The sequence below is a fragment of the Piliocolobus tephrosceles genome, chromosome 8 (genome assembly GCF_002776525.5).
Source record: "Piliocolobus tephrosceles isolate RC106 chromosome 8, ASM277652v3, whole genome shotgun sequence".
Lineage (NCBI taxonomy): Eukaryota > Metazoa > Chordata > Mammalia > Primates > Cercopithecidae > Piliocolobus > Piliocolobus tephrosceles.
This window is the reverse complement of record NC_045441.1, coordinates 4,004,160-4,019,305: the sequence shown is the minus strand read 5'-3', so window position 1 is coordinate 4,019,305 and position 15,146 is coordinate 4,004,160. Positions and strand designations below refer to the sequence as shown.

The following is a 15,146-nucleotide window of genomic DNA, read 5'->3' as shown; positions in this document are numbered from 1 at the left end:
GAGCCCACAAGCGTGTCCCCGCAGCCCCCTACACCCACGTCTGCCCCTGCTCCCGACTCAGAACAGCCAGGGAGTGGGAGGAACTCAGATGCAGTGACCCAGGCCACAGAGCAGCCGGGGGCGGGGTGATAAAATAATGTCTCAAAAATAGCTGTGCTGGGGCTCCGTGATTCATACCGAGAGCCCGGGGCAGGGCCAGGGCAGGGTTCCCCTGTGAGGGCTTGGCCGGGGAAAGAGCAGCTGGCACCCGGGGTCTCAGAATGAGAGTATGGGGGGCCAGGGCCCCAGGCCTGCCCAGGCGGGAAGGGAGAGGTGAGTGCCTGGGGCTGAGCTGCCAGCCTCGAGCTTCTCAGCGGCGATATGGGGGTTACAGCCGGACCTGTCTCCAGGCTCACGGGAGGTTCATCAAGAAAACGCCTGCCAATCACCTGGACTGGGGCCTGGCATCGTGGCCCTTTACCAATAACAAATCAACATGCAGTCAAAGAAACTGAGTCGCTCGTGGCCTGAACATACTTCCAGCCCCTGCTCTCCAAAGACCCTGGGAGGGCCAGTTCGCGCTGCAATCCCAGCTCTTTAGGAGACTAAGGCAGGGGGATCACTTGAGCTCAGGAATTTTGCAACCAGCCTGGGCAATGTAGGGAGACCCCATCCCTATATTTAAAAAAAAAAAAAAAAAAGGCCCAGGGTGGTTTGTAGGGTTGCAGCCAGGAAGTCCGTCCTTCCTCCCATTTCCCTCCTCCCTCTTCCCTCTGGCTCCCCTCCACCCTACCCTCCAATCCCCACCCACCTTCCAGAGGCCTTTGGATCCAGTGAGGACCCCTGACCCACTGCCCCCTCATGGAGCTCACTGGACGGGACACAGACCCCAAACAGGGCCCCAGATGCGGGGAAAGGCCCCCCTGGTCACTGTAGTCCCCACCAGCAGCTCCTGGGCGGGCAGAGCCCAGGCTGTCTCAGCCCCCGAGTCAGGGCAAAGCCAGCAACAGCACCTGGGCCCCTCAGGGCCTGGGAGGCCACGCGCCCGCCGCTTTCCTGCAGCGCCGTTGGGTCACACCCAAACCCTGCACCCAGCTCGTGCCCGGGGTGTCTCTGTGGGGTGGGCCCTCCACTCGGTGGGTTCATGGAGTGAGTCAACGGAGGGAGGTGCTGAGCAAACAGGAGACTGGGCGGTGCCCGGTGGGGCTGGGATTGAACCGGAGCAGGAAGTATGGGGAGCCGGGAGGGCACCCAGTGGGCCACACGTCCTTCCCCTATGACAGGTGTGAGAGGGTCAGTGCGAACAGTCAGGCCGGGCCCTGTGTGGTTGTCACCTGTCATTCCCACTGTCCAGGCAGATGGGGAGACTGAGGCTTGGAGGGGTGGGTTTTGGTGGAGGTGGCTGATGTGAGGCCAAGCAGGCCTCATTCCCTCCCTCTCTGCAACCTCCTGACCCTAGGACACCCAGAGGACTGGCTCTCAGGCTTCCCCAATCGGCCACCGGTACCCACGTCTGCTCCCGCCCCAAGGAGCCAGGGCAGGCCCCGAACAACAGCAGCTCCTCCCGTCCTCCTCCCAGACCGCCGGGAGCACCTGGGAGGCCCCCTCAGATCCACCTGAGACCCTCAAGGCCCCAGTGAACCGGGGTGGGCTGCAGCTACTGATGCAGAATGACCTTTCCAGCCCCACCCCAGCGCCCACCGCCCCCCGCCCCAGAACCAAAGCCCAGTGGTGGGCAGCGGACACAGGCAGCACCTCGGGATCCGGGGGACTCAGCTGCGGCTGGCTTCTCCCGGACCCTGTGGGCGGCACCCAACTCCCCACCCTGCCGGGTCCTCCCGGGGCCATCTCGGAACCGCCCAGCACTGTTGACCACGGCCCTGACAAGGCCCCTTTGTACTCACTGGCAGTCGGAGGGCGTGGGCCGGTAGTAGAAGGAGGGTACTTTGGACTCGAACCTGGCTCTCGCGGCATCGTTCCCGTGGGAGGCCATGAACTGCAAGAGAGGAGCGGCCAGGTCAGAGGCCTGGGGTCCCAGGGGTAGTCCAGGAGGTGTTGGCTGCGCTCAGGGCCGTCACCGCAGGGACCCACAGACCAAGGCTCCGAGGCCTCCGCCAGCGCCAGGACGGGAACCCCCACCTCCTCCTGCCCCAGGGACACCATTTCTGAGTGATGGACCCTCCCCTGGCACAGGGAAGGAGCCAGCGTCCGATGGGGTCCCGGCAAAGGGGGCCCAGGGGCCAGGCCCTTCTTGAGGATGGGTCTGAGGTTTGCCCCACTGTTTCAACCCCCAAGTCCACCCACACTGCACGTCCCGTAGGAGAGAGCTGGCTGCATCCTGTGACCCCCATCTCTGCCCCAGAGAGCAGGGACTTCCCCGTTCACCCAGCTCCCCAGCTCACATTTAGCAAAGAGCCAACAGGCACCAGACATGGGGGCCTGGAGATGGGCTGGTGAGCGAGAGACCCAGATGTGGCCAGGACAGAGTCTCCGAGAGGACTCTGCAGGGACACACTGCAGGCACCCACAACACATTTACAAAACAGGCTGATGGAGAAGGGAACGGCGCCGTGAAGCAGGGAAGGAGCTCCAGGAAGCTGAAGTTCCAGGAGGCTGGCACATGGACTGTGCTCCTGGCAGGTGCAAAGGCCCTGAGGGTGGACGCTGGCATTGACCCTGCCACCAGCCAGGTGTGGTGAGCCTCGAGCGGGGCAGGAGGGGCCACCACATCCCACACCAGCCCCGAGGGCATGGGAGAGGCTCTGCTTGCTATGCTGTAAGCCCCCGAGGGAGCCACACTGTTTGCACCTTCAAGCTCCTGAATGCAGCTTGCCTGAGGCCACGGCCAGGCCCAGCCAGCCAGACGTCCCCTAACATCACCCTGCTCCAAGGATCACACGGCCATAAACAGGGAGGGCCCAGAGGAGTAGCTGGAGAAATCACAAGCAACAAGAGGCTGGCACCAGTTTACAATTCGAAAATGAATGGCTTTTCCACGGAAAACTCAAATACAAGGAGAGATCCTGTCACCAACAGCAACAAGACAAATTGTCTGAGTCGCTGGATGGGAAACATCCCAGGTCTCCACGGGAAAACTGGCGTGTGCTCCCAAGGATGCAGAGGAGCCTCAACCAGAGACACAGGGAGATGGAGAAATGTCTCCTCACGGGAGTCTACGTGTTTTTTATAATAACTGCCAAGAAACAGCAACAAAATGTATTATTATTATGTATTTTTTTTTAACCTAGAAATGGTTCTAAAGTTTAAAAAATTAACAAGGGCCGGCCGGGGACAGTGGCTCACATTTGTAGTCCCAGCACTTGGGGAAGCGGAGGTGGGAGAACCACTTGAGCCCAGGAGTTCAAGACCACTCTGGGCAACATAGTGAGACCCTGTCTCTCAAAAAAAAAAAAAAAAAAAAATATTAGCCAGGTGTGATGGCGCACACCTGTGGTCCCAGCTACTAGGGAGGCCGAGGTGGGAAGATGGCCTGAACCTGGCAGTTTGAGGTTGCAGTGGGCTATGATCGTGCCACTGAACTCCAGCCTGGGTGGCAGAACAAGACCCTGTCTCTACTGGATGCAGCAGCTCACGCCTGTAATCCCAGCACTTTGGGAGGCCGAGGCGGGAGGATCCCTTGAGCCCAAGAGGTCAAGGCTATGAGTTCTGATTACACCACTGCACTCCAGCATGGGAAAAAGAGCAGGACCCTATCTCTGCAAAAAAAAAGGAAAGTAAAAATAAAAAATAAATAAATGGGTAAGGGTTTTTAAAATTAATTTTACATATATATACATATATGTATACTTTTGATTTGTTTTAATAGAGAATAGATTCCACTCTGTTGCCCAGGCTGGTCTCAAACTCCTGGACTCAAGCCATCGTCCCACCTCGGCCTAAAAATGGGGAAGGATTTGAGGCCAGGTGCGGCGGCTCACGCCTGTAATCCCAGCACTTTGGGAGGCCGAGGTGGGCGGATCACGAGGTCAGGAGATCGAGACCATCCTGGCTAACACCGTGAAACCCCATCTCTACTAAAAATACAAAAAATTGTATTTTTATAAAATCGCCGGGCGACCTGTAGTCCCAGCTAGTCGGGAGGCTGAGGCAGGACAATGGTGTGAACCTGGGAGGCGGAGCTTGCAGTGAGCTGAGATCACGCCACTGCACTCCAGCCTGGGCAACAGAGCGAGACTCCGTCTCAAAAAATATATAAAATAAAATAAAAATAAATAAATTAAATAAATAAATAAATAAATAAATGGGGAAGGATTTGAATTGACATTTCTCCAAAGAAGATGCACAAATGGCCACTCGGCCACGCAAAGGCACTCAGCACTGTTAGCCGTCAGTGGAACGCAGATCAAAACCTCAATGAGCCACCACCTCTCCCCCTAGGATGGCAAGGTCAAAGTGGCACAGGGGAGTGTGCTGGAGAGGATGTGGAGAGATCAGAGCCCCCGTACGCTGCTGGTGGGAACCTCCGGCTGTGGTGACTAACAGTCTGGCAGTTCCTCAAAATGGTAAACAGAGTTACCATAGAGCCCAGCAATTCCTCTGCACCCTAAGAGATGTGAAGACCCAGAGACATGCACACGAACGTTCACGGCGCATTCTTCGTGACAGCTAAGAACAGGAACAAGCCCCAGGTCCATAAACGGAAGCACAGATAAATTAATGTGATTGAGCCACACCACCGAGGGTTCCTCAGCCATAAAGAGGAATGCCGGCCGGCTCATGGAATGCCAGTGGCTCACGCTTGTCATCCCAGCACTTCGGGAGGCAGAGGTGGGCAGATCATGAGGTCAGGAGTTCAAGACCAGCCTGTGCAACATGGTGAGACCTCGTCTCTACTGAAAATACAAAATTTAGCCGGGCGTGGTGGTGGGCGCCTGTAATCCCAGCTACTCAGGAGGCTGAGGCAGGAGAATCACCTGAACCTGGGAGGCGGAGCTTGCAGTGAGCTGAGATCGTGCTACTGCACTCCAGCCTGGGCGACAGAGCGAGCCTCCGTCCCCCCGAAACACGCAAAAAAAAAAAGAGCGGCCGGGCGCAGTGGCTCATGCCTGTAATCCCAGCACTTTGGGAGGCTGAGGTGGGTGGATCATGAGGTCAGGAGATCGAGACCACCCTGGCTAACACGGTGAAGCGAGGTGGCGGGCGCCTGTAGTCCCAGCTACTCGGGAGGCTGAGGCAGAAGAATGGCATGAACCCCGGAGGCAGAGCTTGCAGTGAGCCAAGATCGCGTCACTGCACTCCAGCCTGGGCGACAGAGTGAGCCTCCGTCCCCCCGCCCCCTGCAAAAACAAAACAAAACAAAAAAAAGAGCAACGCAATTCTGACACACGCTACTACCCAGGTGATCCCTGGACACACGGTGCCCATGGAGGAAACCAGACACAAAACACCATGTGTCAGCCGCACGTGGCATCTCATGCCTGTGATCCCGGCACTTTGGGAGGCTGAGGTGGGAGGATCGCTTGAGCCTGGGAGTTCAGGACCAGCTTAAGCAACATAGTGACACCCTGTCTCAAAAAAAAAAAAAAAAAAAAAAAAATCACATATTGTGTGATTCCATGTGTTTGAAATGATCAGAACAAGCAAATCCACAGAGACATGAAGCAGCTCTGTCTACATTCAGGAACGGCTGGGGCGGTGGCGATGGGAGGGGGGTGAGTACGGGCTGCGTTGGGATATTAAAACGTCCTGGACACGAAGCAGCTCTGTCTACATTCAGGAATGGCTAGGGCGGTGGCGATAGGAGGAGGGGTGAGTACGGGCTGCGTTGGGATATTAAAATGTCCTGGAATTAGACAGTGGTGATGGTCGTGCAGCCCTGTGGCTTCACTAAAGCTACTGAACTGTACACTTTACAGGAGTGAGTTGTGTGTGAATTATACCTCAATAAAGAGGTTATCAAAAAATAACCCTCAGGGTTGGGTGCAGTGGCTCAAGCCTGTAATCCCAGCACTTGGGAGACTGAAGCGGGAGGATCAGTTGAGGCCAGGAGTTCAAGACCATCCTGGGCAACATGGTGAGACCCCGTCTCTACAAAACATACAAAAATTAGCCAGGTGTGGTGGTGCACGTCTGTAGTTCCGTCTGCTCGGGAGGCTGAGGTGAGAGAATGGGTTGAGCCCAGGAGCTTGAGGCTGCAGTGAGCTGCAATTGTGCCACCGCCCTCCAGCCTGGGTGACAGAGCAAGACTGTCTCAAAAAAAACAAAAAACAAACAAACAAAAAAACACAAATAAACAAACAAAAAAACCCTCAGGCAAAGAAGGCCTCTTTATGTATGCTATAGACCCTAAAACCACAAAATAAAAGGTTGACCACTTTGACTATGTCGAAGTAAAAATTTCCATGGCAAAAACCACCATGAGCAAATTCGAAAGACAACCTAGAAAAAAATGTTTTTGGTATCTCAAAGGATGAATTTCTCTAACATACCAGGAGCCCCTAGAAGATGAAAACAGCTAACACTGCACCAGAAAGGCAGGCAAAGGTGTGAAGAGACTTCACAGGCAAGAAAATACAGGGCTGGGTGTGGTGGCTCACGCCTGTAATCCCAGCACTTTGGGAGGCCGAGGTAGGTGGATCATGAGGTCAGGAGATCGAGACCATCCTGGCTAACACGGTGAAACCCCATCTCTAATGAAAAAAAAACTAGCCGGGCCGGGCGTGGTGGTAGGCACCTGTAGTTCCAGCTACTCGGGAGGTTGAGGTAGGAGAACGGTGTGAACCCGGGAGGTAGAGCTTGCAGTGAGCTGAGATCGCGTCACTGCACCTGGGCCTGGGCAACAGAGTGAGATGCTGTCTCAAAAAAAAAAAAAAAAAAAAAACAGAAAAGAGATCCTGAGAACAACTTCTCACTCATCAGAGCAGCAAAGGAGAAACCCTGGGCAGGCAGTGTGCTGGGGAGGAGGTGGCAAACACCCCCACGGCGTGCTGGGGAGGAGGCGGCAAACAGCCCCACGGCGTGCTGGGGAGGAGGCGGCAAACAGCCCCACGGCATGCTGGGGAGGAGGCGGCAAACACCCCCACAGTGTGCTGGGGAGGAGGCGGCAAACACCCCCACGGTGTGCTGGGGGCATGTGAGCAGTTACAGTAGGGAGTTTGGCAAACATCTCTCCAAAATTACCAAGCCACATAACTTTTGAACTTGCACTTTCACTTCTAGGAATTTAGGCCACCAATGTACTTCCATATGTGCAAAGTGACGCATCAGTGAGGCTGCTTGCCGGCCCAGTGGGAACGGCAGGAAGAGTCTGGAAACAACTGGTATGTGCAGCCCAAGGGGACGCGGCAAGCAGGCCGTGGTTCCCCCTAGGAGGGCGAGGGGCTCCGCTTGCTCTCAACAGGCAAAGAACATCTCTCAGAAGCACACGCTAGGCCCGGTGTCATGGCACACACCTGTCATCCCAGCATTTCAGGAGGATCATTTGAGTCCAGGAGTTTGAGACCAGCCTGGCCAACATAGCAAGACCCCATCACTAAAAAAAATTTTTTTTAAAAATTTAGCCAGGGCTGGCGCAGTGGTTCACATCTGTAATCCCAGAACTTTGGGAGGCTGAGGGGGGTGGATCACCTGAGGCCAAGAGTTCAAGGCCAGCGTGGCCAACATGGCAAAACCCTGTCTCTATTAAAAATACAAAAATTAGCTGGGCATGGTGGCACGCATCTGTGATCCCAGCTACTCGGGAGGCTGAAGCAGGAGAATTGCTTGAATGTGGGAGGTGGAGGTTGCAGTGAGCTGAGATCACGCCACTGCACTCCAGCCTGGGCAACAGAGTGAGACTCTGTCTCTAAAAAAAAAAAAAATTAGCCAGGCATGGTGGTGTATGCCTGTGGTCCTAGCTACTCCTTGGGAGGCTGAGGCAGGAGGATCATTTGAGCCTAAAAGTTCAAGGCTGTAGTGAACTATGATAGTGCCACTGCACTCCAGCCTGGGCGACAGAGTGAGACCGTGTCTCAAAAAAAAAAAAAAGAGAGAGAGAAAGGAAGGAAGGAGGGTAGGGAGGGACGGAGGGAGAGAAGAAAGGAAGGCAGGAGGGAAGGAGGGAGGGAGGGAGTGAGCGAGGCCCACACAGACCCCTGGCTGCCTGGCCAGGGTGGGGGCGGTGCTCAGAGGCGGGAGACAGGGAAGCAGACACGATCCCTTCTGTAACTGCCCTTGGAACCTGCTGAATGTGTCCCTAAATTGTCGAAATACATTAAATAAGGTAGAGATGACCGACGTGTCCATCCGAGGGTGAATGAATAAAGCAAAGGTGTTCCATCCACACAGGGCACGTTCTCCGGCCTTGATAGGGACGGAAGCTGTCACACAGGCTGCAGCGTGATGGGCCTCCGGGACCTGGCACAGTGGGAAAGGAGTCAGACACCGAAGCCCACACACCGTGCGATCCCGTTTGTAAAAGTCCAGAACCCACAAATCTACACGGAGAGAAAGTGGATTTGCAGCTGCTTCGGGCTGGGCGGGGTGAGAGCCAAAAGGCACAGACTTTCTTTCTGGGGTGATGAAAATGTCCTAATATTGGCTGCAGTGAAGTTTGCACAACTCTGTGAATTTACTAGAAAACCTTCAACTGTGCACTTTACATGGTGAATCGTAGGGCTGTGAATTGCATCTCAATGAAGCAGTTGTTTTAAAAGGTATTATCAAGGAATAGAAAGCTGGGGGGGGGGGAAAACCATAAAATGTGAAGAAAAGGAAAATACAAAAAATTAGCTGGGCGAGGTGGCGGGCGCCTGTAGTCCCAGCTACTCAGGAGGCTGAGGCAGGAGAATGGCGTGAACCCGGGAGGCGGAGCTTGCAGTGAGCCGAGATCACGCCACTGCACTCCAGCCTGGGGGACAGAGCGAGACTCCGTCTCAAAAAAAACAAAAATGTGAAGAAAAGGAAAGAAGAGGAGAATCCTCGGTTCCTGGCCCTTTAACCTTGGTCCGGTTCTCAGCGATGACCACCTCAGGCCCGTTTCTCCCTTAGGGGTGGGAGCAGGCTTAGCCCCCGGATGTCCCCACTGACCACCAGCCCAGGAATGGCCAAGGGGCCTGAGTGCAGGGAGCCACAGGGGGCCCAGTGCAGCCCCCGCCCCACAGAGTCCCTGGCAAGAAGCCGGACTGAGACCCAGCTCTGCCCGGGGGCCAGGGTGCAGATGCTTTCAGGGGCCAAGCCCCCAGGCCCGCCTGAGATTCATGTTTGATTTTCATCGCACGAGTGAACGTGCAGACAACAGAACGGGGATGGAATCTCCTTGTGGCCCCCCACTCAGTGCTCTCCCAAAGTCCCCATCACACTGGACCTCTGCAGCAGGAATCAGGGGGTTCTTTTTTTTTTTTTTTGACAGAGTCTTGCTCTGTCTCCCAGGCTGGAGTGCAGTGGCACCATCTCAGTTCACTGCAAGCTCCACCTCCCGGGTTCGCGCCATTCTCCTGCCTCAGCCTCCCGAGTGGCTGGGACTACAGGCACCCGCCACCACGCCCGGCTAGTTTTTTTTGTATTTTCAGTAGAGATGGGGTTTCACCGTGTTAGCCAGGATGGTCTCGAACTCCTGACCTCGTGATCCACCCACCTCAGCCTCCCAAAGTGCTAGGATTACAGGCGTGAGCCACCGCACCCAGCCAGGGGTTTCTTGGTAATATCCACGGTGGGCCCTCCCCAGCCTTCCTCTCCAGCCTTCCCCTCCGGCCATCACCCCAGGCAGATCAGGATGGCACCAAGGTGGCCCCTGTCCTCTCCTGCTGATTACATTTAGGGTTTTTCCAACAACAGTGAACGCCCCACCCCTGGGCCTTTGCCCCATTTGCCCTGTAATTATGGGGACAATGGGCAGGTCTTCTCCCTGAGCCGAGGAGTCTGTGCCCCCGTAGACCCTCCAGGGACTCACCGCTGTTTCCTCCAGGAGTGATGGCAGAGTGACTTGGAGATGGGACACCCATCCCATCATCTTTCTGACATTGGCCATTGGTCCCCTGTTGACCAGGGAAGGGGACGGTCCAGGGGCCACCCTGCCCATTTTTTAGGGAAGGAAATGGAGGCTCAGACAAGCCCACGGCCTGGTGAAGGGACGGATATCACATCCCAGTGTCCCCCCCGGGTCAGTGAAGGTGGGTCAAAGGCGGTGAGCCCAAGGTGGGCCGGGGTCCTGAGGGGATTCGCAGGGACACCCTCAACTCAGAGTGTGGGGGATCACGGCGTGAAATGCAGAAGCTGATTTGGGGTTGCCCTGGGTGGGTCAGGGACGCTGCTGTCCCTGGGCAGAGGTGCCATCACAACCAACTGCAGCCTCGAGTTCCTTCGTTCAGCCGGGCGTGGTGGCTCAGGCCTGTCATCCCAGCACTTTGGGAGGCTGAGGTGGGTGGATCAGGTGAGGTCAGGAGTTCAAGACCAGCCTGGCCAACATGGTGAAACCCCATCTCCACTAAAAATACACAAATTAGCTGGACATGGTGGTGTGCACCTGTAATCCCAGCCACTCGGGAGGCTGAGGCATGAGAATCGCTTGAGCCCTGGAGGCGGAAGTCACAGTGAGCTGAGATCACTCCGGCCTGGGTGACAAAGCCAGACTCCGTCTCAAAAAAAAAATAATAATTCCTGGGCTCAAGTAATCCTCCCACCTCAGCCTCCTGAGTGGCTGGGATTACAGGCACCACCCCCACGCCAGGCCAATGCACTGGGATCCCAGCTGTGATTTCTAACAAGCCCCAAGGTGTGACCCTCGCACCAAGGCTGCCTGTTAGAAGCAAATGAGCTGCTCCCAACCAGGGGCCGGGGCCAGTGGTGTCGGGGAGCCGGGGGCTGGGGTCAGTGGTGCTGGAGAGCCAGGGGCTGGGGTCAGTGGTGGTGCACTGCCAGGGGCTGGGGTTAGTGGTCCTGGAGAGGGGGTGCTAGAGTCAGTGGTGTTAGAGAGTAGGGGCCCATGGTCAGTGGTGCTGGAGAGCAGGGAGACATGCACAGGAGGCCACCAGCCTCTATGACCCTCCCCATCCCCACAGCAGCCCCCAGACCACCGCTCTCACCTCCATGCAGCCCCTAGGTCCCGCTCACCAGCAGCCGGGCAGATCAGTGGCTCCAAGACCCCAAGTCCCACAAGTGGGGCTGGGGTGACCCTCCCACCGGGGTCTTCAGGCCCCAGGCTCCATCTGAGCTGCAGGCCCCAGCCGGGGTCTTGTTCCTTCTCCACCACTCTTGGGGTCTTCCTATGGGGGCCCTTCCTGCCGTCTCCAGCATGCCTGACCTCCCCCTGCATGTCAGGGCTTCCTGGTTGGCTCACACCCGTCTCCCTCCCCAGAGGGGCGTCTCTAGGGCCCCAACAGGCATCTGTGGCCTGAGTCCCTGCCTGGCCGTGCTAAGTGCTCCATGAAGTTGCTTCAGGTGCACGGGTAAGAGGTGGGCAGTGGTTGTGTCACCTCAGAGGACACCCAGGGGACAGGTAATGGAGCTGTACACGGACGGCAGCGGGTCGGGGTGCACGGGGACTGCCGGGTAAATGCGACCCTGACTCTGGGTCGCGCAGCGCGGCCTGGGACGCTGCATTCTGTTTCCTTAGAGACAGGGTCTCTGTTACCCTGAGCCGAATGCTCCAGGAGTGGGGATTTGAGGGGAGCGCTCTCGAGCTCCCAGGGCACGGGAATCGGCGACCCGCCTTCACTACCTGGCCCACCACACACACCTGGAGCTGTTCACAGAAGGGTTGGACCCAGCAGGGGGTGGGTGGAGCAGCCACACAGGACAGGCCGCTGGAGAGGGGGCAGGGTCCTGCACCGCCCTGGCCTCCGCAGCCTCGGTCCAGCCAGTGAGGCCCCTCAGAGCAGTCCAAGGCCCCAGGGGGGCACAACCAGGCCCTGTGGCGTCTCAGGCTCCAGAGGCCTGGGCTGGGGCCACCCGGGGACTGTGCGGGTCCCCCCGCCCCTCCCCCGCCGTACCTCCACTTGGGCCTCGTCCCAGGCGTCCAGGCGGACGGACTTCACCTTGCTGACCTGGGGGATGTTCCGGTGGATTCCCGAGCAGCTGAGGCAGATGAAGACTCCCAGAGTGTAGGAGGCCCAGTCGGGATCTGCAAGGGAGAGCCGGACGTTCACAGAGGCTCAGCCCAGGGACCCCGGAAGGACGGTGGTCGGAGCCTCGGGTCAGGGTCAGGAGCCCCCGGCCATGCCGTGGAGGCTTCAGAGGAGACCCCCGGGGACACCTGGCTCCGTGCGCCCCCAGGCACCTAACCCCAGCTCCCCCTGCCCTTTGCCGGGTGCAGACAGAGCTGTCCCCAGACACCCCCCAGCATCTGAGGAAGCCGGTCTGCACAGGCTCATGCTGGGTGCCGGGAACCTCCAGCAGAGGCTGGCCCACAGGAGCCCATGCCCCGGGGTGGAGGGCACCCGGGCTGGAGGGCACCCAGCACTCCTGAGGACTGGGTCACGTGCTTTCCCGGTGTCCGCTGCCCTGGGAGACGTCTGTGGGCCCGAATCCTCCTGGGTGAGGGAACCAAGATTGGAAACTTCAGATAGGATCTGAGTGCGGGGGGCGCCCCCGAAGGACGGACCGTAGCCGCGGATGACGATGCACCGTGCGTGGGGTGACAGCTCGTGGGATGACAGCGCGAGGCCGGCACTAACTTTGTGATAACCGCGCTGTCGCTTCACCCTGCACGCGGCCTGTCCAGTGATTCCACGTCTCCATGTCTGGTTTGCCTTAAACGGTCCAACAAAGCTGGGCACAGTGGCTCAGGCCTGTAATCCCAGCGCTATGGGAGGCTGAGGCAGCAGAATCTTTTTTTTTTTCTTTTTTTGTTTTTTTGAGACAGAGTCTGTTGCCCAGGCTGGAGTGTGATTGATGGCATGATCTCAACTCGCTGCAACCTCTGCCGCCCGGGTTCAAGTGATTCTCCCGCCTCAGCCTCCCGAGCAGCGAGGCACGCCCCACCACGCCCGCCTAACTTTTGTATTTTTAGTGGAGATGGGGTTTCATCATGTTGGCCAGGCTGGCCTCGAAATCTCGACCTCAAGTAATCCACCCACTCGGCCTCCCAAAGTGATGGGATGGCAGGCGTGAGCCACTGCGCGGGGTGTGGGTGCCACAGCTCAGTCTTTCTGCTGCTGCACGCGAGAAACGTCTCATTCTGAAATGGCAAAGTGAGTCGTGGGGAACGTCCAGCCCCACCCTGGGGCGATGGCCAAGAGGGCTGCTGTGTGACTCTGGTGTTTTCTTCTGGCCCCCAACGACCCTTCACATTTCAAGGGAGTGAATGGCTGAAAGGCGCCCTAGAGAGAACAGTCTCTGGGGAAGATGAGTCATCTCTGAAATGCTTTTATTTTTAAGTGGAGGCTCTCCTGGGTGAGGCTGGTGGGAATCGAGGCACTCCCCACAAGAAGGTGCGGCTGTGGGCCAAAGCCTGTTTGGGGAATCATGAGTGGAGAGGACCCCACCCTTCAGGCCTGGCTGAGGATACCCCCCCTCCCCACGCTGATCGGGGCCCACCCTTGGCTGGTGGGGGACTCCCATGCCGGGCAGTGGAGGCCCAGTGGGGCTGGGCCTGGGCCCCGAGTCACTGCCAGGAGGAGAGGCACCCAAGCGAGCCCCAACCGGAGATGGTGTGCATGAGAACCAGCAGGCCAGGCCTCTGGGATGTGGGGGTCATGCCGGGTTTCTCGGATCTGGGGTTCACGCCGGGCCTCTGGGATCTGGGGGTCACAACCGGCCTCTAGGATCTGTGGGTCATGCCGGGCCTCTGGGATCTGGGGGTCATGCCCGGCCTCTGGGGCTTGGGGGTCACGCCTGGCCTCTGGGATTTGGGGGTCACGCAAGGCCTCTGGGATTTGGGGGTCACACCAGGCCTCTGGTATTGGGGGGCCACACCGGGCTCTGGGATCTGGGGGTCATGCCGGGCCTCTGGGATTTGGGGGTCATGCCGGGCCTCTGGGATTTGGGGGTCACGCCAGGCCTCCAGGATTTGGGGGTTGTCTGTCACAGCTGTTAGGCTCCCTGATTAATGAAGTCTGTCTCCCCATTAACGTGGGCTTCTTGAGGACCCCAGACCCAGCACCCCCGGATCTGGCACGGAGCTCAGTCCAGAGCAGGTCTCCACAGGGGTTGTGAATGAAGGAGCCACCGACACTCCGACTTCAGCAGAGCCCCTGTCTTCAAGAGAGACCAAAGGCTTTCTCCTCACCCCTCGGTCAGTCGGCAAACATTTGCCAAGTGACCCTCTCGCGAGAACCAGGAGTTTTGCCTGTGCTGAGTAGGGAGGCTTTTGGGAGAAAGAATTCGGCTACAGGATCAGCAGTTGTTTGGTTTCGTGGATTTTTTTTTTTTTTTTTTTTTTTTGAGACAGGATCCTGCCCTGTCGCCCAAGGTGGAGTGCAGTGGTGCAATCACAGCTCACTGCAGCCTCCAACTCCTGGGCTCAAGTGATCCTCCTGCCTCAGCCTCCCAAGTAGCTGGGACTGCAGGCATGCACCAGCATACCCAGCTAACTTTTACAATTTTTGGTAGAGATTTTTAAATTTTGGTTGCCCAGGCTGGACTTGAACTCCTGGGCTCAAGCGATCCTCCTGTCTTGGCCTCCCAAAGTGCTGGGATTACAGATGTGTGACGCTGTGTCTGGCCGGGAAAGTATTTAGTTACAGACTCCTCTGGAGAACAGGTGGGGAAGAACCACACTGAACTCCCAGAAGAGAGAGACCTGACTCCTCCCCCCGGGCTCCGTCCTCTCCCGAAGCCTTCATGAAAGATGCCGCAAATGCTTGGTGCATGGCTGTGCACGGGGCACCCGGCAGGCATGCCATTCTCCGGGCCTTGGCCTCCTCATCTGTGGGATGGGACAGCACGAGCCACTTACAGGGGTAGTGGGCAACGTGAGCCCAGGTGGGAACACTGCTGCTCGGGGTGCAGTGGGGGCCCCCCTTCTCACAGCATGGCAATGCTGTTGGGTTCTGCTCTGACTGTGGACCACGGACCCAGGCTTCCTGTCTCATGGCCTTTATCTGCCCGTCTGGAAGTCCTGAGGGAGGCTGAGCAACAGCCAGCAGCAGCTCCCGCCCAGCCCAGGGTCCAGAATGACTGTGTCCACCTCCATCCTCACTCAGGCGCTCCGGGACAGGCTGTCCCTCTCCTGGCCTGGAAGGAGGCCTGTTCGCGGAACCCGCGGCGGGAGCTGGGCCTGGAAGGAGGCC

General features: G+C 57.7%; 1 protein-coding gene across 1 annotated transcript in view; it reads right to left on the bottom strand.

Moving 5' to 3' along the window:
• Nucleotides 1-1,859: 1,859 nt before the first annotated feature.
• Nucleotides 1,860-15,146, bottom strand: part of LOC111523707 (arf-GAP with dual PH domain-containing protein 1-like) — a 28,457-nt gene continuing 15,170 nt past the window's right edge. The window contains exons 2-3 of the mRNA XM_023188512.1: nucleotides 11,907-12,037; nucleotides 1,860-1,975 (exon numbers count right to left, since the gene is read on the bottom strand). Of these exons, the coding sequence (XP_023044280.1) occupies nucleotides 1,880-1,975; nucleotides 11,907-12,037 (227 nt within the window). The 3' untranslated portion in view covers nucleotides 1,860-1,879. The remainder of the gene's footprint in view (nucleotides 1,976-11,906; nucleotides 12,038-15,146) is intronic.